Here is a 23,044-nt window from a genome sequence, read left to right on the forward strand (position 1 = left end):
CAAAGAGATGAAAGTGTGTTTGAACAATAGCACTACTGGAGATAAAGATCTTCTAAATATGTTCATGTTCATTTTATTTTAGTTGCCAGTCATCAATAAAGCATTTTTACACTTATCTCTATTAGATAATGATACAATATTTTTAAATAATAAAAAATCATTTTTTGTTAGGTATTAGAGGGATTTTTTTCTCAAAGACTTATCCCATTTGAATACTATCAAGAAATATGTTTGCTCAGATAAGATGGTAAACACTTTCATATTTCCAATACACCCACCACATTGAGAAAGACCACATTGAGTTGTTAGAATTAAATTTTACAGGGCTAGGTTCTGTTACAATTTGTGATATAAGACTTTTCTCTGCTCTTTTTCTAAGTATCTGATTGGCCTACTTATACATTCTTGCTTGTTCTCAAGAAATTATATTCAACTATTTTTTTGTACTCCTGAGGACATGTGTTAATTACATAGGAAACACTTCCTTTTCATATTCTTTCATTAAAGTCATCTTGCTGTGATTAAAGTAATCAGGGTTTTAACATGCAAGTTGTCCTCATTTTATATTTAAGATCATTTGTGGAAGAAATAAATTAGAGTAGTAAAAATGGATTAGACCAATTCCCATGAAATCTAGCTTCTTTTGAATCTGTACAAGGTCACTGCTCTAGAGTCCCGAGTTTTAGTTTAGAATTTAGGTGGTACTAACACCAACTTTTTTTAGCCCCCTAAAAAATCCTATTCAAATTAAGATTTAATTGTTCAGTACTATCAAAGTAAAAGGAAAAATAATGTAAGATAGAAAGCCTGAGAAGTTATTTTTAAGAGTATAATTATAACCGTTGCACAAATTAAAAATTATAAATCTGGCCTATATTTTAATTAATTCAATGAAGAAGTATTCTCTTAACATTAAAAAAAAGTATCCTCTCCTCCCAAGGACAAAATTTCAAAGGTACTGTGAAGTTTCACTGAATAGAAATTCAGACCTGGGTTTTTAACTCGTTAGGTTGAATGCCTAAAGCTACATAGCCCTGCCACCCAATCAGCATTTTCTGGCTGAAGTTACCCTCTTAATAAAGAATAGTTCTCAAATTGTCTTACATGTTGTCAAAAGAATCACCATCAAAAAGTAAAACTACAAAAGAATCAAAGGCAGGCCATTAAGCGAATCTAATGTATTCAGTCTTCATTGAGATTCCATTTTTTAAATCTCTCAATAATAATGGAAATGTGCCATGTAGGTCTTGAAAAACAGTTCCATACGATTAAACTGTTTAACAGGAACACATGGGAAGATGTTCAGATCTCTGAATTTGTTTTTAAGTATTAATTATAGAGCACTGGAGATTCAAAGTAGAAAAGCAAGTCTGTCTTTTTTTCTTGGTTCGGAGACAAGTTAATTAGAACATTTTTTCAAAATTTGTGATAGTTTTGAAATAAATTACAAATGTCTCAATTAAAATGAGACTAAAGAACTACCCACTTCCTGGACATGACTACTGTTTAGTTTCTATATTGAAAGTGTACTTCCATAAGACAAGTAATGGCCATAAGTATCCAACGACAAACATAAATACACGTTTGTGTGGGCAAATAGAATTCGAAAATCTTTCCAAGTGCTTCTTCAGTGAATATGCACACAAAACATACCCACGCTTTGCACAAGACAAGTCACAATTCATTTGCTTTCATTTCCCTTGAGCTTCATTTTGCAAGAAATTCTGGAGTGCTAGGTCTTACCTGTTATCCTGCCTCAGCTGGTTAGGAGATGAAACAGAAGAACTGGGCTTTGGAGGTATTGGAGGGTGAACAGTTGGTTCCCTTTAGAACAGAAACAGCAGTTCATTTCACCATGGAAACACTAAATTTTAGCATGTATTCACTAAATGCATTTATTGTCTATATGGAAATATCTCATGCATCTTACAACCCCTGTGCATGAGCTACCTGAAAGGTCAGGATCTTTGGAGCTCTAAACTTTAAATAAGTCAAATTACAGGTATTTTTAAAGTTCATTTAATCAGATTTTTGGAAACCCTGTCTTCCTCAACTATAGTTTGAAACATAATGTGTTCTTGAAACAGCTTAATATTTTACTAGACTGTCTCACTCAAGTTGTGACATTTTGGGTCAGCAGCACATAGCATAGTAAATGGTTCTTGGGCATTAACATATAAGCTTCCTTAGGAATTATGCCAACTATCAAGCTGCTACGGAAACAGCAAGAAAGGTTTTTAATTCCACAGACCTCAAGGTGAAGTTGATTTGAAGCTCTTAACTAAATCGGACTTAAATATTGTCAGCACAGGCCAGTTTGATGCTGGCAAAGCTTACATACACTGTCAGCCTAAACTTTCCAACAAAGTGCCAAGGCAGCCTCTGAGCTGGCATGATTTGATCACCCAGGAACTAGAGCAGGCAATTATGGGCATATATGGGATAGAGTCAGAACTTTACCTAGGGCACGTCACTCCCCCACCCTGAAACTCCCACTTCAGTGTTTCCCCATTATCCTCAAGATAAATTCCATAAAAGTATCCCTGTGATCTAGACTCTCTGTACCCCTCTGGCTTCTGCAGTGCCTTAGGGAGCAAGTAGGCTCTGGGGTCAGGCTGCCTGAATTGCCAGCTGTGTGACAATGGCCTAAACTGATTCCATTTCTTCATTTGTAATAACTCTTCCAATAGGATTGTTGGGGTGTTGTCAGGACTGAATGAAATCATGATTTTATTTAACACATTTATTGGTAGCTTTCTATGCACACGGCACTCTACAAAGTGGATAATTCCCCTGTTCTCAACAGGCTTTCAATACACAAATAAATATATGAAGATGAAGAAAAGTACTAAGAAGAAAATAAAACAGAGTAAGAAAATATAGAGTGATGGTGTGGGAACACCTGTCTGTGAGGTGAAATTTGAGCCAAGACCTGAAGGAAGTGATAAAATGAGCCATGAGGATATCAGAGGAAGAGCATATAAATATAGGCATCATCAGGTTCGAGATGGCATCTAACCCTTGAAACTGGATGAGATCACCAAGGAAGTCGGTGCAGGTAGAGACGAAAAGAGGGCCAAGCATTGACCCCTGACCCCTGCAATGTCCAGACGTCAAGAATAGGAGAAGGAAACAGTAAAAGAGTCTGAAAAGAAGTAGCCAAGGAGAAAAGAAGAGAAATATGAGGGTGTGGTTCCGGGAAGTCAAGTGAGACAAGTGTTTCAAGAAGCATTTGATCTGTCAAGTTGCATTTGGCCATGCCAAATGCTACGGACAGAGCAAATAAAACAAGAGTGGGGAGTTACCATGGTGTTGGCAATATGGTGGTCATTGTTAACCCTGATAAGAGCAGTTTTGATGGAGCAGTGGTGAAAAAACCTTCTAGGAGTGGATTTAAGGCAAAATGGGAGGCAGAGGCATTGATGTAGATACTTCTTTTGAGGCATTTTGCAGTGAAGAGGGAAGAGAAAAATGGCAAGCTACCTGAAGGTTGATAGGTCAAGGAAGGTTACTAGAGTATGTAGATATGTTGATGGGAATGATCCAGTTAAGACAGTAAATTTGATGGTACAGGAGAGTGAGCAGAAAATTGCTAGACTTGGGAAACCAGGAGACCTAGAGCACAAGGGGGGAGGTTGGTCTCGGATGAAAGCACAGAGAGCACACTCATTTGATCCTCACTTCAATCCCAGAGATAAGTATTCTGCTTCTTCCTATTTTACAGATGAAAAGACTGAGGCACAGAAAGTGAAAATAAATAACCCATGATGATACAGCTGGTAAGGGGCAGAGTGAGAAATCCAAACCAGGAAGTCTAGCTCCATAAGCCCTCCCCCAGTGATGCTGCCTTTCAAGGACTCTTTGGGCAACACCAATGGCTTAGTTGAGGTTAAGGCTCATGGAATTAAAATAAGGCTAGTAGCCATTGTTTTCTTTTGCCATGTTCAGCTGCTTTAGGAGCAGGAACGGACTAAACAGAGAGTTGGATTTAACGAAGTTTCTAATTCAGCCAAGAAAGTGGAACAAAGAATGATGACAAGGGAAGGGGTACGCAAGGAAGTGATTACAGTGAGGGACTGTGGGATCTGAGACGGACATGGAGGGCACTGAGGGTATGAGGGGAGAGGAGCTGTGAAAAGATGGTAGAATCAATGGATCGGTGGTTGTGGTGGGGCTGGAGAACTGGAATTAGAGGACTAGAGGGACTGAGCTGGATAGAGTAGATAAAGTGAGTAGACAGAAAATGGAAGCCAGAAAGGGAAAGCTTTGAAATTGAAGTTCTGTAGTGTGTGTGGTTACTTACAAGGGCAAGATCTACGGGGGGCTGGGGTAGGGCAATGGACAAGATCATTGGAGAGATGATCAAGAAAGTGAAAGGCCAGGATGGGGAAGGATCCACTACATGGATTTGGAAATCACCAGGCATTATGACAGGAGGGGTGTTTGTGGGAGATGATGAACCCAGGGCCAAAGTCTCCACAGAGTGAGGGTGAGTGGCTCAGAGACCTTCGGATGACTCCAGTGAGGAAGAGAAGCTCATGATGGCATGGCTTCAAAGAGGATGAGGAGTTTTAGGGAGGAGGGAGTTAAAATTGATAGGAAGTAGCAATATGGAGCAAACAGGATCCCGCCTCTTCCTCCAGACCCTGTGATACATGGGATTAGAAGAAAAGCAGCCCTCACTGAGAGACGAGCCTGAAGAGGAGCGAGTTTTGATGATATTGGATGATGCATCCAGGAAGGTTCAGTGGACGGGTTCGAGGGGTTGGGATGCTGTTAGGTTGCGTCATGTTCAGCGATGCACAGAGCTCTGTGGGGATGGTCCAGGTGACAAGAAATGATCTGATCGGGGTTCCCATGGGGATCCATGGCCACAGGGATGGGGGACATGAAGGAATTAGTCCTGAAGCTTTCTGGCAGTGTGGTAGTGAGTTCCTGGGTGATGGGCAGTGGAGAAGCGGACACAGAGCCTGGTGGGTTTTCTGGTTCTTGTGTTGATGGTGGCTTTGAAGCCAGCAGGAGGGCATGCAAAGCATTAGAGCACCTCCTGGCTCAGTTTAAGTTCTGTGGCTGTGCTCATCCCATACAAACCCAGCGCTGCAGCTGGGCCAAACCACTTGCACTTCCTAAACCCATCTCACCACAACAGCACATTCTCTCTTCTCTCGGGCATACCTCCTTCTCTCTTTCACCTGGATACTCGCCTTACACTTCAGAATCTATCTTGGGGATTACTGTCTGTAGTGGTACCCAACGCTGTGGTGAATGCATTTCTATGTCTTCCCATAGCACACCTTCTTCACAACCCATACCATGCTGTTCTGAATTACACAGAATTTTTTTGTTTCCACCCTGGCTGCACTGAAAGCCCTAAAAGGATAGTTGTATCCCAAGTACTAGGATTATATATGATGTTGGTGCCCAAGAAAGATGTGTTGAAAGGTGGAGGGATTGGCTGAAATCCTATTTGGTAAGGAGGAAAATGGGTACTGAAGAGCAGCCTAAAACTTTTAAAATCTGTTCAAGTTTAGCTGTCCCATAGAAGTCCATTGTCCATTGTTGATTCCACTACCTAATACCTAGTAGATGCTGGGCGCTCAGATGAGCTATTGAGTAACATGATATGCCTGGAAAAAAATAATTTACAGGAAAATAGTCGCCCCATTCTAACCTAATGTTAGATTTTACAATTAGATGTTATTTTATTTATATTGATTACCATCATCTTCCCTTCGCAAAACATATCCCTGCGTTGGGAATAATGTAATGTCACTCAAGTGATAATGTGTGTTTCATGTATCTGTGTTGATTAGCTGATTATATGCTTCTCTTCCAGGGATAGAGGAAAGGGTAAGAAGGTGGTCAGTCCCAGCTATTAATGACAAGGCACTGGATATCTGAAAACAGGCAGGAGAGCAGTAACAAGAAGGAAGGGAGGATTACAAAAAAGGAGACAAGGGATGGTGCCCAACTTTGCTTATGCCAGAATCACACTGATAAAAAGCTAAATTTCTTCCATGTAAAGTGGCTAAGCCCTCAAAGAGGTGGGTAAATATTGACTGGGTGTGTCTGAGAGTCAAAGATGAGTAGAGAAGAAGATCTGGGTGCACAGGAAAGAGATGGCTTGGGGAAAGAAAAGGTAGGCGTGCAGTTGTGAAGGCTAGGAAAAGCAGAGGAGCGTATTTATTTCTGAGGGTGATGCATTTACATGCCTGTTGGCCTGGGCCAGGGCAAGTCCACACTGAGGGCAATCCACCTCAAAGGAGCTTTCATTTGCATCCCTGCAGTGACAGCCACAGATGACAGAACCCCGGCCCTGGGGACAATGAGAGGAGTCATTCATGCCGTGCCAGGAGCTCGAGGCCATGCCAAGCAGGGGCATTAGAATGTGAGAGCGAGGCAGGAAGCTGTGGCCCGGAATGTTTTAAAGAGACAAAAATGAGAGACATTCATGTGGAATGATCCTGTTTGAACACCACTTTGAGACACACTGTTTAAGCTTGGATGAGTCGACCCTGGTTCTCCCCTCTGTCTTTCCCTCAACCCCATAAGACATTTGCAGGGTCAATGACACCACACTAGTGGCTATAATTGTAAAGAATAATTTTCAGGAATCAAAAGGCAGCTTTCCCCAGCAACATGTGAAAACTTGCAGATTGTAGCCCAAAGGCCAGAGCTAATAGAAATAACACTGTCAACTTGTTCATATTTCCTCATTTTAATATGCTGCTGCAAAGATCACTTTTTGGCATTATGGCTTTTTTGGAAAACATGCTTGGCTCTGTGACTTCTGTTCCAGACCTACTTTGAGAAGAACATTTCTATTACTCAGCACAGGTCAAGGTTGAAAGAATAATTGACTCTAAGAGTTGATGGTGAGTTTTCTTTTCACTTTCCATTATGCTTAGCTTTTGTGTCCCACAAATAGAATTTTTATTCCAACAATGGCAAAGGAGAGGGAAATTATATTTTTTGAGTAACATGCCAACTTGACCAAGTTCTCACATACTTTATTTTATTCAATGCACACATCTATCCTGTGGAGTGTATATGGTTTTTTTTTTTTCACTGAGTCTAAAAAAAGGTGAGTAATTTGCCCTGGATCACACTGTTAGTGACTCAGCCAAGGTTTTAACCTAGTCTTTCTCATGTTAAATCCCATGCTTTTTCCTCTATCACACTGTATCAAACCAATACTCTTCCAGGTATGACCAGTGAAAATCTAAGAACAATAGGTTGTCCTGCATTATTTCCTTGCCCAAGAAAGCATCAGTTCAAAAAGCACTTATTCCACAACTGCCCTAGTTATAATGTTAGGACACATAACAATGTATGAGGCAAAGTCGGGCATTCAAAGACTAGAAAAGGTGTGGTGTGGTCCATGGTCTCAAAGAGCTTACAGAATGCAAGGCATTCTAAAGATTCAAAAGAATCTTTAGATTCTTCGCTCAAAAGAATGATTGCTGTAACAATGTCTTACTTTCAGTGGCCAAGGACCATTTCAATGAGCCACACCACAACAATGGAGCATGCACTGGACTAAAATTCCAGAGACCTAGGTTTTAGACTAGTTTTGCCACTAACTTTGATTTGATCCTGGAAAGAACACTGATGCTCTCTGAAGAATCTGCTTCTTCATTTACAAAAGGATGAGACTGGTCCAGATCTGTGGCTGGTAAACCACTGCATGACCATGGGAAGCAGAGTGATTGCAAGGAATCCTCAGTTCCACAGAGCCCTGAGGACTTGCTATGGATTAAGTACCTTGAACATTCATATACTGCACTTTCTAAATGTGTGTAGATTCAGTTGTGGTTAATAAAATGTAAATTAGTATAATATAGGTTGGATCTATAAGAGCTCAAATAAACTTTAGCTGCCAATAGACACAGAGGGACAGAAATTTTCAAGTATTGCAGAATTCATAGCAGCACATTCTGAATCAGCTTTCTCCTCATTCTATTCAAACAAGACTTTTCAAAAATAATAAACCTTGACTCAGGTTAATGTTCTAATTACTTTGAATGTCTATAATGTGTATTCTAGGGATTCAGATAAGATTTTTAAATCACTATACTTTGACATTTTACTGAGAGTATTAGACTCCTAATTTTTACACGACAGATTCTAGTTAATACAAGAAGGTTTTTGTTGAGATAGAAATAAATATATAGTATGATTTAATTTAGGGTGACAGCAAACTTTGTAGAAGGTTTGGTACCAACAGAGTTAAAAATGTTGCAGCATAATTAGAAAGGCTACATTTTACCGTTTATAGCTACAGACAGAAAAATATAATTGTAGTGCAAGGTTGCCATGGCAACCCACTTCTCAATCAGGATTTTTTTTCCTCCTTCAAATCTACCAATCAGCTAAGTGGAAGTGAAAACCACTGAAAGAGAAGAGGTTGAAACAAATATGGATGGGAAATTATGTAGCAAGCATTTAACAATATGATAATTTCCTATGTGTGTTTCCACTATTTTAATTTTATCACATATTATATAGTTTCTTTTCTGTCTTTGGAAATGACTGCAGAAAAAAACACATTGGTTTTTTGGTGGTGGTGATGGCTTCACTATTGCTCCTGAATCACTAGAATGGGTAACATCATAAACATTCATATTGTCTGTTAAACAACTGCCTAAACTGGGCTTCAGTGCATTTCTTAAATGAGCTTCATATGCCATTTAAGCACTGCATCTCTAAGTCACCTAAATACAGAATCAGAAGCACTTGAATTTACCATGAACAGAATACCAATATTGAAAGGTGGGTTCTGAAATCAGAAGCAACTTTAATATCAACTTCCTAGAAATGCTGTGTCTATACTTTATTGTGATTTGACTGAGCATCTCTCATGAATGGCACCTATCATCCACGCCATTGGCTCAAGCCCTGGCAAATGCTATCAATCTTTTGAAAGACTCAAAGATGAGAAAAAGTTTAAGAACTTGAAAAATTAAGACACACTCTAGTGCTTGCTGACAAACTGCTTTGTGTCAGGCTTTCTGATAAATCTTAAAATGACAAAAGTGGGAAAGGAAAAACTTTCACTGGCTCTGACCTTCTAAATTTCTGTACTGATGACATGTATATTTTCTTTTATACATATTTCAGAATCTTTAGTACACAGAGCTCAAATTACATAAAAGCAAAGCATTAACTCTTAAAATAGAAGCAATCTTCTGAAAAGGTACCTAAGCTTATCACAAATTACAAATATCTACCCATAATGTCTTACACAAAAAGGCATTTTTCTACATGGCATTGAATTTGTAATTACTGGATTTACTGCTATCACTAAACATAACTGATAATGGATGAGTGCAGAGAATGCCTCTTAGATAGGAATCCCATAGTTCTACACACACGAATAGACGCAAGCATGTGTGAGCTCGCATGCGCACACATGCTCAGAGCCCATGCTCTCTGGCATTAGAACCTTTGCTCCTCCTCTCCTTTCTGCTTGGAATGGCTCCATCCCCACCTCGCCTCTGCACCTGGCTTACTCTTATTTCATTCTTTAAGGTTTACCTCAGGCATGTCCTCTTTTGACCCCACTGTACCCCAAACACATCCTCTATTGCCTCCCTCTCCATGCTCCATATTCTGTGGCTATGTCAACCTCAGTGTTTATCACCCCCCAGGACCCGCTCTCAGTCAGGGCCTGCCTTCATGTGTGGTACTCCTGTCTCAAAATGACTCCCTGACAGACTTCGAGTTTCTTGAAATAGGGTCTGGATCTTACTCATTTTTGTATTCCTGGCCTCTAGCAAAGTCCTTTGCTAGCACATAGTCAGAGCTCAACAAACGTTTTGGAAAGAGAGAGAAAGAGGGATGTTTAAACAGTCATCATATCTTAAACACAGAGAATAAAGCCTAATGACAAAGAGACAATAACGGGTCGAGGGAAACTCCTTATCTTGTAAATACTAAGATGTATTGGGCTTCCCTGGTGGTGCAGTGGTTAAGAATCCGCCTGCCAATGCAGGGGACACAGGTTTGAGCCCTGGTCCCGGAAGATCCCACATGCCGCGGAACAACTAAGCCCGTGCAACACAACTACTGGAGGCCGTGCACCTAGAGCCCGTGCTCTGCAACAAGAGTAGCCACCGCAATGAGAAGCCCGCACACCGCAACGAAGAGTAGCCCCCGCTCACCGCAACGAAGAGTAGCCCCCGCTCACCACAACTAGAGAAAGCCCGCGCGCAGCAACGAAGACCCAACACAGCCAAAAATAAATAAATAGATTTTTAAAAAAGAACCTATTAAGATGTATTAAAATTAATCAATCAATATGTACTTATTGATAAATTACTATGGGTAAATTTATTGATGAGTCAAAGGGTTATAAGATGATGCCATCTAGTTGATGAGTATGCCTGCAAAAAGTAATGTTTCAAGGTAATGCACAATTAATTGCCAAGTGAGGGTTGCAGACAATAAACTAACTTTCTGAGTGCAAAGGATTAAAAACAACCTTTTGGCCTAAGAAAGCTGTGTGGAGGAATTAAGATTCAGACCAGACTCTGAAGGATGGGCTGGTTTTGGATGGTAGAATGCGCCCACCTCCTCTATCTTCACCCTGCCTACCTCTCATCACACCTCACCTTAACCACGTAATTGCACTAGTTATCTTCCGGTTTCTCCTCTACCATTGGATGTGTAGAAACATCATGCTTCAACTTTCATTTTCTTCTCATTTACTATTTTCTCCATAGGTAACCTCTCTTTGAATATACTACATTTAAAATCTTTGGAATCGTTCCCAAATCTGGATCTCAGGCACCAACCTCTCACCTAAACACCTCCCCCGTTTTTCACTGCTTGGAAATTAACCTCCACAAATACATCCTTTCAGTATCCCAGACCACTTGCTCAAACCAATGCACATTCAGCTTCTTACAACCAATTGTGTACTCCCAATTCTGCTCCCATTTCTTCCTATCTCGGTTGGTGGCATCATTATGCTTAAAATCACCCTGGGCTTGAAAACCTGGCATTGTGTAACTCCTCTGCTTCCCCCAAATCCCACACCTCTTTCAGGATCTTTCCCCTGAATCCTCTGTTAGAAGCTCTCCCTACCACATCAGAGCTCCCAGAAAATGTTGATGCTTTTCTCATGATCACATAGCTGATGTTGTGTTATGGTTACCTGTGCATCCATATTATCAACTTTTGGAGCTATAAAATCCTCCAAGCTGCTGCTGCCCTTCAGAGTTCTCTGACCCAGGAACTGCCCACCATGCTGCTGAGCGTTGACACCTAGACATGTAGGCTCCCTCTGTGATCCTTCTCTCTCTCAGGAGTTCCTTTGCCCTCCTCCCCTTTTGGGTTATGGCCCCTGTGCTGTTATCTTTGGAAGGTTTCATGCTGGGAATGACTCCCTCTCCATGCAAACCTGTCAAAGCACTTAGTTTGCTACTGCCCACCCCGCAGTGGTCATACCTTTTTCTTTGATGAGCACCGTGAAGTCCCTGGAATTCACTACAATGACTATTGAATAAGGGGAGTAAGGGAGACAGTTTTGGTGTTTTAAGTGTGGGTGATTGAATGTTTATTTTGTTTTGACACAAGAAAATAATTTTATTTTAAAAGGTAGCATATAATACCTCCCAAAGAGTGGATATGTCATTGTGTATGGTTGTGAGGATGAGATTTTCTGAGGATAGCCTGGGACAGCAAAAGACAACTAAACTACCAGGCATAAGTAATTAATAAGAATTTAGGGGGTGGGGGTTAGAGGGGAGAGAAGAAGAAAGGAAAGTGAAAAAGAGAAAAAGAGAGATGGAAGAAAGAAGAAGGGGGGCTGCTGAGCAAAATAGCAACAGGGTCAGGCTTGTAGAGAAATGTCAACCAATGAGAAATGGTCAGTTACAGGAGTGGCCAAAGAACTTACAAACAGGAATTTCTAAAACTACATTTTACATCGTTTGGTCTGGGCTTTTACAATGTATTGCTACTCCCAACATCCCATATCTTTATTTAAACGTTAATGCAAATGGTATTTGGACAAATCAAGGAAAAGAAGCTGCCATCCTCAATGTCTGAGTTAATGTGGAGAAAAAAGAACAGAACAGAGATCAGTCGGAAGTGCCAATTTGAAGAGAGATCGGATCAAAACATGGCCCCAAGAACATAGTGCCGTGGATGGGGGAGAAGACAGCATACCGGGCAGAGGAAACCTTATATGCTAAGGGTCTGTAGAAGGTGGAAGTATAGCACATTTAACACAGATTAAGTGACTGGAACAGAGGGCAAGGGGGAATGACGAGGGATGGAAGGGAAGTAAGGACAGGCAGTTAATGCTAAGGATTTGGGTCTTTATTCTAAGAACAATGAAGAGTCATATTTTTATTTAGGAGGGTGATATGCTCCAATTATCCTTCTAAAAATATCAGTCTGGCAACTGTGTAGGCAAGAGATTAGGGGAGTGGATATCAGGGTGAATAAAGGGAGAATATTTAGGTAGCTATTGTTGTAGTTCAGGGTAGATATGATGATATAAATGGAGAGAGGTATGTAGATTCAAGAGGCATTTGGGAGGTAAATTGACAGGATTTGCTGATGGATTGGATATTGGTGGTTAAGGAGAGAAAGGTATAAAAAAGACTTCAAGATTTCAAGGACATCAATTGACTGAAGGATAGTGTTATTGAGATAGAGGACAAGGTTAGTGAAGAGAATTATGAATTTCATTTTGAACCTGTTGAGTCTGCAATACTTTTGGGATATTTAAGTGAAGGTGTCAAGTAGGCAGTTGACTAACCAAAGGTAACTCAGAGACAAGGTGTGGAGTGGATATAAACGAAGGAGTCAGGAGCATACAAGTGGCCGCTGAAGCCATGGGCATGGATGATGTGTCAAAAGGCAGAGCACTGAACAAGAAGAGAAGAGGGATATTAAGTCTTTAGGAACATCAACATTTAAGGGCTTGGTAGAGAATGGTGAGGTAGCAAAGGCAGCTGAGATAAAATGGCTAGAGAAATATAGGCACACCTCAGAGATATTGTGGGTTCAATTCCAGATCACTTCAATAAAGTGAATATCGCAATAAAGCAAGTCACAACTAGTTTTTTGATTTCCCAACACATATCAAAGGTATGTTTACACTACACTGTAGTCTATTAAGTGTGCAATAGCATTATGTCTAAAAAAATGATGTACACACCTTAATTAAAAATACTGTATTGCTAAAAAATGCTAACCATCGTCTGAGCTTTCAGCATGTCACAATCTTTTTGTAACATCAACATCAAAGGTCATTGATCATGGATCACCATAATAAATACAATAATAACAAAAAAGTTTGAAATATTTGTGAGAATTATCAAAATGTGACACAGAGACGTGAAGTGAGCAAATGCTTTTGGAAAAACGGCTCTAATGCACAGGGTCCCCACAAAACATCAATTTGTAAAAAACACAGTATCTGCAAAGCACAATAAAGCAAAGTGAAATGAAACAAGGTATGCCTGTAAACAACAACAACAAACAACAACAACAAACAACCCAGGAGTGTGTTGGGGTTTGTGGGAGAAGGATGGTTTCAGAAGACAATGAGAGACAAGATTTTTAAAGGCATGAATAGCCAGTGGCACCTTTTGAAAGGTCAGTTAGTCATAGGGACGGCTATGTCAACAAGAATGTATCAGCAAGGTCATTAGTGACCTTGAGGAGAGTTGTTTCCATGAACTAATGGTAGGAACCAGAAAATGAAGGTGGCCAGTGTCATCAACTCTTCTGAGAAATTTGACTGTGATGGAGAGACAGGGTGCCAGTTAAACAGGTTTATGAGATTAGGTTATTAATTTTTAGAGGCTGTTTTTTAAGATGAAAGGGATTTGAACATGGAAGAGGGGGGGAAACAGTGAAGCAGGGGTTTGATCATATAGGTAGGAGAGACAGATCAATGTAATGAGGAACCAAAATTATAACGCTAAAGCTTGATTCAGCCCTGATTAAAATGAAAAGAAATTACAGGTGCTGATGGCATTTGAAAAGATGATTTCAGAGGAAATAATCTTGTTGACACAGGTTGGTCATTCAAAACACTATGTTGGTGGTTTCCCTTCTCAATAAGAGAAGGAAGAGAAGATCAGAGAACATTTACATCCAATGACCAAGGTGCGTGAAATCAGCTAGAAAAAGTTTTATTTAAGCTCAGAACTTTACCTGCTATGTCTTACTATCATGAATTACAGCTTCTCTCTTTAATCTTGTTTTATCAAAAAGGGAGCAAGAGGCTTTCAAAGATATTTGACTTTTAACTCCAAAATTTTGTTTGATCTCCCAGATCTTAACCCTCTTATTGCAAGACTAATGTATTTCATACATAAAATGATACTTGTTTTAAGAAATTGCTTTTTTTTGGGGGGGGGGGTGGGATAAATTAGGAGATTGGGATTGACATATATACACTAATACATATAAAATAGATAACTAATAAAAAAAATCCAATTTAAAAATGTGAAAAAAAAATCTTAACCACAATTATTTTCATTTTTATAAATCCCTCTATCTTTTGTCCCAAGCTTCCATATTTTTATATTACTGTATTTGTGATATGCATTTAATTTTAATTCTGTTTTTTCTTTTTAAAATTATAACATCATAATTTCCCAAGTTTTTATGTAGTTTGTATAATATAATTTCATAATACTTATTTTGACCTTCTTATAATTCAATTATGTTTCCTGCCCAACCTTTCTAGTAGTGAATTTTATAAGTTTACTACCAACTCAGTGAAGTAAAAATTCATTTTATTTGTTGCTCAATCATTAAAAAAATATTGCTTTTTTTCTTCTTTAGCTATAAGATATGGTTATTTTAGAAAATTAAATATGCTCATTTAATCTCTAGTTGAACTCACCAACCTTATGTTAATTATATAGAGAGAATTACACGTAGATATAGTTCTAGATGTCGATGTAGAAATACATATAGACATAAACACAGACTTACAGAGTCATAGGTATAGATATACATATAAATATAGATAACAGTGTGATTATCATGGGTTCTTCTGTTGATAAAAAAGCTTAAGACCCTTTGGGTACAGCTTATATCATGCCTGTAATAGATTTTAATCCAAACACAACTAAGTTTGGTTCTTCCACACTATGTAAGTCAAGAAAGGAACAACTGAGGGATGGATGGGATGGTCCATGGTATCAAAGATCATGGAGAGGTCAAGGGGGAACAAAGTTTGGGAGAATGACCCATTCCTGTAATGATTGGGAATGGGTGTGTAGGAGAAAATGAAATCTCTGGGAAAGATTAGGTAATGGAAAAAATGAAGGTTCACAAAATGAAGAACAGAAATGAGAGTGAGAGTGTTGGTATTAAGGGGAAATTCTTTTGCATAAGATAGGAGGGGAGAGGAAGGGAGAAGGAGACCAGTGAATAAGCAAAGGTTGAAGGGAAATAAGCTTAGCATTGAGCTATTAGTGAGTAATAAAAATCGTAGTCCTCCATTTTTATCTGTTTTTGACCTATTTTCATTTTCTTTTTGTTCTTCTGGGGACAAAGATCTCTTTTTGAAGCCTTTGCTTCCTTTCATCATTTAATAATTGCTTCTATTTTTCAGCTTTTACTAAAAAGCCTATTTCTCAGCCCTGAGAATGCACTGACATTAAAGGTGAGAAACAGAAATTGTACTCTGAGCTCTTCCAAAGAAAAGCACTTTAGAAATCAAAGGCATTGCTATATTGTTATTATTCTCTCCTTCCCCTGAAAGCTTGGCATGACCTTAGCTCTGATCCTTGAAGAGAAGTCTTTCAGTTTAGCCATTATATTAATAATCTGTGACTCTAAAAAAGGAATGGATATCTAAATTCAACAACCTTACCCAATAATCTTCCCTCTCCCTTAGTTCCGGTGCTAGGAATCTGATCCAAGAATCAGAAATAGGAGCATTGTAACTTATTTTATCTTCCATGTAAATCACATCCAGCTATGAATAAATCGGAAGGGCATATAGCCAAGCACTATCAGTTCTGTGCAAACAGAGATCCACAGCTGAATGGGCATTGAACACATGAGATGTTAGCTCATGAATAATCCTTTTGTATCTTTACACAGTTATATAAACAGTTGCTTATTATGATGATGATTTACATTAATAATGGAATAATAAATAGAAGATAAAAATAACAAGTTATTTTGGAAATAAGTGATAAATATTTCTAAGTGTCAGTTACTGTCTATCAAGAAAAAAATGGATGGATCTTACAGTATTATCTTACAATAGTAAATAGCAAAACCCGTAGTTAATATTTTCCCACTTAGGTAGCTCTATGAAAGGTATCACTCATGGAGAAACAGCTAAACGCAGCCTGAGGAGAAAGGAGGTTTTAAACTAGAAATATAATCCATATTTGGCAATTCATATAATTGTAAATCACCCGTAGATGAACAGGTTTTCAAAGAAAGTATTTTAAAAGGTGAATGTAATTCCAAGTTGTGATTGTTCAACATGTTCAATAATTTTATATATGTGTTATACACATATAATAAATACATATGTACACACACATACATGCAGATGCAGCCAGAAGTATGAACAAGACAACTTGAGCTCTCTGTGTCTATTAGTCAACTAAAATTTATTTATGTCCTTACAGATTCAACTTAAATTATAAGACATTTATTTCCAAATATTCCTATTATTTGGAATATTCCTATTCCAAATATTCCTATTATTTGGAAATAAAAGAGACATTAAAAGCCTGTGCAACAGATGAAAACTTTTGGAAATAAAACAATCTCATATGAAACAAGCACACTGTTTCATAACTCTTTTCCAGTTGTTGAACTGGGACAATAAAGCCCATTTAAACATGGAAATATTTGGTGAAGATAATCTAGGGGTTGATGACATAAAAACAATTTTGGATACCCTAAAGCAAAACAAGCTAGGAGACCTATTTTCCTTCGAGTGTTAGTGATGACATCGATTATGGGAGTCCTACACTTGTGTCTACTTCTTTGAAGGCTCAAATGCAGGCTCCGTGTTTTGTTCACTGATATCTCCCAAGATCCTAGAACGATATCTGGCATACAGTAATCACTTATTAAATATTTATTAAGTTAAATAGTTGTTGACATTCCCAGCATGGAAATTGTAGAACAAGGTGTCTTCCTCATGCTCTGTAATTTTACCTGTAACTATTGCTCTCAATAACAACAAAAAAGTAAAAAACAAAGCAAAACAAAACAAAAACAAACAAACAAAAGAAACCCCACTCATCTGCTACTTAAAGTTTACGAAGAACTTGCCATACCTATTCCCATCCAGACATCTGGGCTCGCCATAGCCAAAAATCGCTGTGCACCAGGAGCCCACACTGGAGCACCACCAACTAGTGTTTGCCTCTGTTCTCTCCTCTGCTACCCTTATGGATTGAATTATGTCCTCTCCAAATTCATATGTTGGAGTCCTAACCCTCAGTGCCTCAGAATGTGACCTAATTTGGAAATAGGGTCATTGCAGACGTAAGTAGTTAAGTTAGGATGAGATCATACCAGAGGTGGTTGGGCCCCATATCCGATATGACTGGTGTCATTGTAAGAAGGGGAAAGTTGGACACAGACACGCACACAGGGAGAACACCACGTAAAGATGAAGGCAGAGATTGGGATGGTGCTTATACAAACTAGGGAACGCCAAAGATTGCTAGGAAAACACCAGAAGCCAGGAGAAAGGGTGGAACAGATCCCCTCTCACAACCCTCAGAAGGAATCCTGCTGACACCTTGATCTTGGACTTCTAGCCTCCAGAACTGTAAGACAATAAATTTCTTTTAAGCTACCCACTTTATGGTACTTTGTTACAGCAACCCTTAGCAAACTAAAAATACAGGCACTTACTCCTCAAAGCTTGTCAGATTTCCTACCAGGGGCACATGTATCCTGACCTCACTTTCACTGGGCACCGTCTTATTCAGTGCTCAGAGTTCACAAAATTGCCTCCAGTTTATTCCAAAGCATCCACAATTATACGTTGTCAATATCTAACATATTCTTCCATCAAATTACATCTCAATTACCTCTTACACCTTTCCCTTACCTTCCCCTCGCTCCTGTGCTTGGGGCGGCCTTATAACCTGGAGGGGGCGGTGGAAACCAGGACTGCCTGTTAAGAAAAGACATCAATTATAAACATGGTGTTTGAAAGGCTTGACCCCACCCACATGTCTACCAGGAAAAGCTGAAAATAAATTGACAGTTAAAAAGGCAATAAGATGACTTTCCTACAAGGTCTTGGAAATAAAATGAAAACTATTTACTTCCTGCCATAGGAAGTAACTGTCTATATTCCAGGCTATTTGCTCCCCAAAGTAAACCCCTTTTTCCCATTTCCTTTGACACTAAACAATGTAGACATTTCTTTAAAAAGAAATCTGGGGGAGGAGCTTCAAGATGGCGGAAGAGTAAGATGTGGAGATCACCTTCCTCCCCACAAATACATCAGAAATACATCTACATGTGGAACAACTCCTACAGAACACCTACTGAACGCTGCCAGAAAACCTCAGACTTCCTAAAAGGCAAGAAACTCCGCACGTACCTGGGTAGGGCAAAAGAAAAAAGAAAAAACAGAGACAAAAGAATAGGGATGGGACGCGCAACAGTGGGAGGGAGCCGTGAAGGAGGAAAAGTTTCCTCACACTAGGAAGGCCCTTCGCGGGCGGAGACTGCGGGTGGCGGGGGGGGGAGCTTCGGAGCCACGGAGGAGAGCGCAGCCACAGGGGTGCGGAGGGCAAAGCGGAGAGATCCCCGCACAGAGGCTCGGTGCTGAGTAGCACTCACCAGCCCGAGAGGCTTGTCTGCTCCCCTGCCAGGGCGGGCGGGGGCTGGGAGCTGAGGCTTCGGCTTCGGAGGTCGGATCACAGGGAGAGGACTGGGGTTGGCTGCGTGAACACAGCCTGAAGGGGGCTAGTGCGCCACAGCTAGCCGGGAGGGAGTCCGGGAAAAGGTCTGGAGCTGCCGAAGAGGCAAGAGACCATTGTTTCCTGGTGCACAAGGAGAGGGGATTAAGAGCGCCGCCTAAACGAGCTCCAGGGACGGTGCGAGCCATGGCTATCAGCATGGACCCCAGAGACGGGCATGAGACGCTAAGGCTGCTGCCGCCGCCACCATGAAGCCTGTGTGCGAGCACAGGTCATTATCCACACCTGCCCTCCCGGGAACCTGTGCAGCCTGCCACTGCCAGGGTCCCGTGATCCAGGGACAACTCCCCCAGGAGAACGTGTACGGTGCGCCTCAGGCTGGTGCAGTGTCACACCGACCTCTGCCACGCAGGCTTTCTCCGTATTCAGTACCTCTCCCTCCCCCCGGCCTGAGTGAGCCAGAGCCCCCTAATCAGATGCTACTTTAACCCCGTCCTCTCTGAGTAGGGAACAGGTACCCTCAGGCGACCTACACGCAGGAGCGGGCTGAAATCCAAAGCTGAACCCCAGGAGCTGTGCGAACAAAGAAGAGAAAGGGAAATCTCTCCCAGCAGCCTCAGGAGCAGCGGATTAAATCTCCACAATCAACTTGATGTACCCTGCAACTGTGGAATACCTGAATAGACAACGAATCATCCCAAATTGAGATGGTGAACTTTGGGAGCAACGATATATATATATTTTTTTCCCTTTTTCTCTTTTTCCATGTGGATGACAGGGTCTTGGTGCTCCGAATGGGCGTCAGGTCTGTGCCTCTGAGGTGGGAGAGCCAAGTTCAGGACACTGGTCCACCAGAGACCCCCCCCCCCAGCTCCATGTAATATCAAAAAGCGAAAATCTCCCATAAATCTCCATCTCAACACCAAGACCCAGCTCCACTCAACGACCAGCAAGCTACAGTGCTGGACACCCCATGCCAAACAACTAGCAAGACAGGAACACAACCCCATCCATTAGCAGAGAGGCTGCCTAAAATCATAATAAGGTCACAGACATCCCAAAACACAACACCAGATGCGGACCTGCCCACCAGAAAGACAAGATCCAGCCTCATTCACCAGACCACAGGCACTAGTCCCCTCCAACAGGAAACGTACACAACCCACTGAACCAACCTTAGCCACTTGGGGCAGACATGAAAAACAATGGGAACTACGAACCTGCAGCCTGTGAAAAGGAGACCCCAAACACAGTAAATTAAGCAAAATAAGAAGACAGAGAAGCACACAGCAGATGAAGGAGTAAGGTAAAAACCCACCACACCAAACAAATGAAGAGGAAATAGGCAGTCCACCTGAAAAAGAATTCAGAATAATGATAGTAAAGATGATTCAAAATCTTGGAAATAGAATGGAGAAAACACAAGAAACGTTTAACAAGGACCTAGAAGAACCAAAGAGGAAACAAACAATGATGAACAACATAATAAATGAAATTAAAAATTCTCTAGAAGGAATCAATAGCAGAATAACTGAGGCAGAAGAACGGATAAGTGACCCGGAAGATAAAATAGTGGAAATAACTACTGCAGAGCAGAATAAAGAAAAAAGAATGAAAAGAATTGAGGCCAGTCTCAGAGACTTCTGGGACAACATTAAATGAACCAACATTGGAATTATAGGGGTCCCAGAAGAAGAAGAGAAAAAGAAAGGGACTGAGAAAATATTTAAAGACATTATAGTTGAAAACTTCCTTAATATGGGAAAGGAAAGAGTTAATCAAGTCCAGGAAGTGCAGAGAGTCCCATACAGGATAAATCCAAGGAGAAACATGCCAAGACACATATTAATCAAATTATCAAAAATTAAATACAAAGAAAAAATATTAAAAGCAGCAAGGGAAAAACAACAAATAACATGCAAGAGAATTCCCATAAGGTTACCAGCTGATCTTTCAGCAGAAAATCTGCAAGCCAGAAGGGTGTGGCAGGACATATTTAAAGTGATGAAAGGGAAGAACCAAGATTACACTACACAGCAAGGATCTCATTCAGATTCCACAGAGAAATTAAAAGCTTTGCAGACAAGCAAAGGCTAAGAGAATTCAGCACCACCAAACCAGCTTTACAACAAATGCTAAAGGAACTTCTTCAGGCAGGAAACACAAGAGAAGGAAAATTTTTACCTACAATAAAAACCAAAAACAATTAAGAAAATGGTAATAGGAACATACATATCGATAATTACCTTAAATGTAAATGGTTTAAATGCTCCAACCAAAAGACATACACTGGCTGAATGGATACAAAAACAAGACCCGTATATATGCTGTCTACAAGAGACCCACTTCAAACTTAGGGACACATACAGACTGAAAGTGAGGGGATGGAAAAAGATATTCCATGCAAATGGAAATCAAAAGAAAGCTGGAGTAGCAATTCTCATATCAGACAAAATAGACTTTAAAATAAAGACTATTACAAGAGACAAAGAAGGACACTACATAATGATCAAGGGATCGATCCAAGAAGAAGATATAACAATTGTAAATATTTAGGCACCCAACATAGGAGCACCTCAATACATAAGGCAAATGCTAATAGTCATAAAAGGAGAAATCGACAGTAACACAATCATAGTAGGGGACTTAACACCCCACTTTCACCAATGGACAGATCATCCAAAATGAAAATAAATAAGGAAACACAAGCTTTAAATGATGCATTAAACAAGATGGACTTAATTGTTATTTATAGGACATTCCATCCAAATACAACAGAATACAATTTCTTCTCAAGTGCTCATGGAACATTCTCCAGGATAGATCATATCTTGGGTCACAAATCAAGCCTTGGTAAATTTAAGAAAATTGAAATCGTATCAATTATCTTTTCTGACCACAATGCTGTGAGACTAGATATCAATTACAGGAACAAATCTGTAAAAAATACAAACACATGGAGGCTAAACAATACACTACTAAATAACCAAGAGATCACTGAAGAAATCAAAGAGGATATCAAAAAATACCTAGAAACAAATGACAATGAAAACACAGTGACCCCAAACCTATGGGATGCAGCAAAAGCAGTTCTAAGAAGGAAGTTTATAGCAATACAATCCTACCTTAAGAAACAAGAAACATCTCAAATAAACAACCTAACTGTACACTTAAAGCAATTAGAGAAAGAAGACCAAAAATCCCCAAAGTTAGCAGAAGGAAAGAAATCATAAAGATCAGATGAGAAAAAAATGAAAAAGAAATGAAGGAAACAGTAGCAAAGATCAATAAAACTAAAAGCTGGTTCTTTGAGAAGATAAACAAAATTGATAACCTATTAGCCACACTCATCAAGAAAAAAAGGGAGAAGACTCAAATCAACAGAATTAGACATGAAAAAGGAGAAGTAACAACTGACACTGAAGAAATACAAAGGATCATGAGAGATTACTACAAGCAACTATATGCCAAAAAAATGGACAACCTGGAAGAAATGGACAAATTCTTAGAAAAGCACAACCTTCCAAGACTGAACCAGGAAGAAATAGAATATATAAACAGACCAGTCACAAGCACTGAAATTGAAACTGATTAAAAATCTTCCAACAAACAAAAGCCCAGGACCAGATGGCTTCACAGGCGAATTCTATCAAACATTTACAGAAGAGCTAACACCTATCCTTCTCAAACTCTTCCAAAATATAGCAGAGGGAGGAACATTCCTAAACTCATTCTATGAGGCCACCATCACCCTGATACCAAAACAACACAATGATGTCACAAAGAAAGAAAACTACAGGTCAGTATCACTGAGGAACATGGATGCAAAAATCCTCAACAAAATACTCGCAAACAGAACGCAATAGCACATTAAAAGGATCATACACCATGATCAAGTGGGGTTTATCCCAGGAATGCAAGTATTCTTCAATATATGCAAATCAATCAATGTGATAAACAATATTAATAAACTGAAGAATAAAAACCATATGATCATCTCAATAGAGGCAGAAAAAGCTTTTGACAAAATTCAACACCCATTTATGATAAAAACCCTCCAGAAAGTAGGCACAGAGGGAACTTACCTCAACATAATAAAGGCCATATATGAGAAACTCACAGCCAACACCTCCTCAATGGTAAAAAAC

The 23,044-nt window shown here is 39.8% G+C and overlaps 1 protein-coding gene across 23 annotated transcripts in view; it reads right to left on the reverse strand.

Annotated features, from left to right (window-relative positions):
- SCEL (sciellin) overlaps nt 1-23,044 on the reverse strand; it is a 398,872-nt gene that overhangs the window by 81,078 nt on the left and 294,750 nt on the right. For all 23 annotated transcript variants that reach the window (XR_014256049.1, XM_082434846.1, XM_082434838.1 and 20 more), the window contains 2 exons: nt 18,074-18,139; nt 1,744-1,824 (listed from right to left, as the gene is read on the reverse strand). Coding sequence is in view for 22 of the 23 variants with exons in the window: in XM_082434846.1 (XP_082290972.1) it covers nt 1,744-1,824; nt 18,074-18,139 (147 nt within the window). In the remaining variant the exon portion in view is untranslated. The remainder of the gene's footprint in view (nt 1-1,743; nt 1,825-18,073; nt 18,140-23,044) is intronic.

Source organism: Balaenoptera physalus (genome assembly GCF_965194825.1).
Source record: "Balaenoptera physalus genome assembly, chromosome: 18".
NCBI lineage: Eukaryota > Metazoa > Chordata > Mammalia > Artiodactyla > Balaenopteridae > Balaenoptera > Balaenoptera physalus.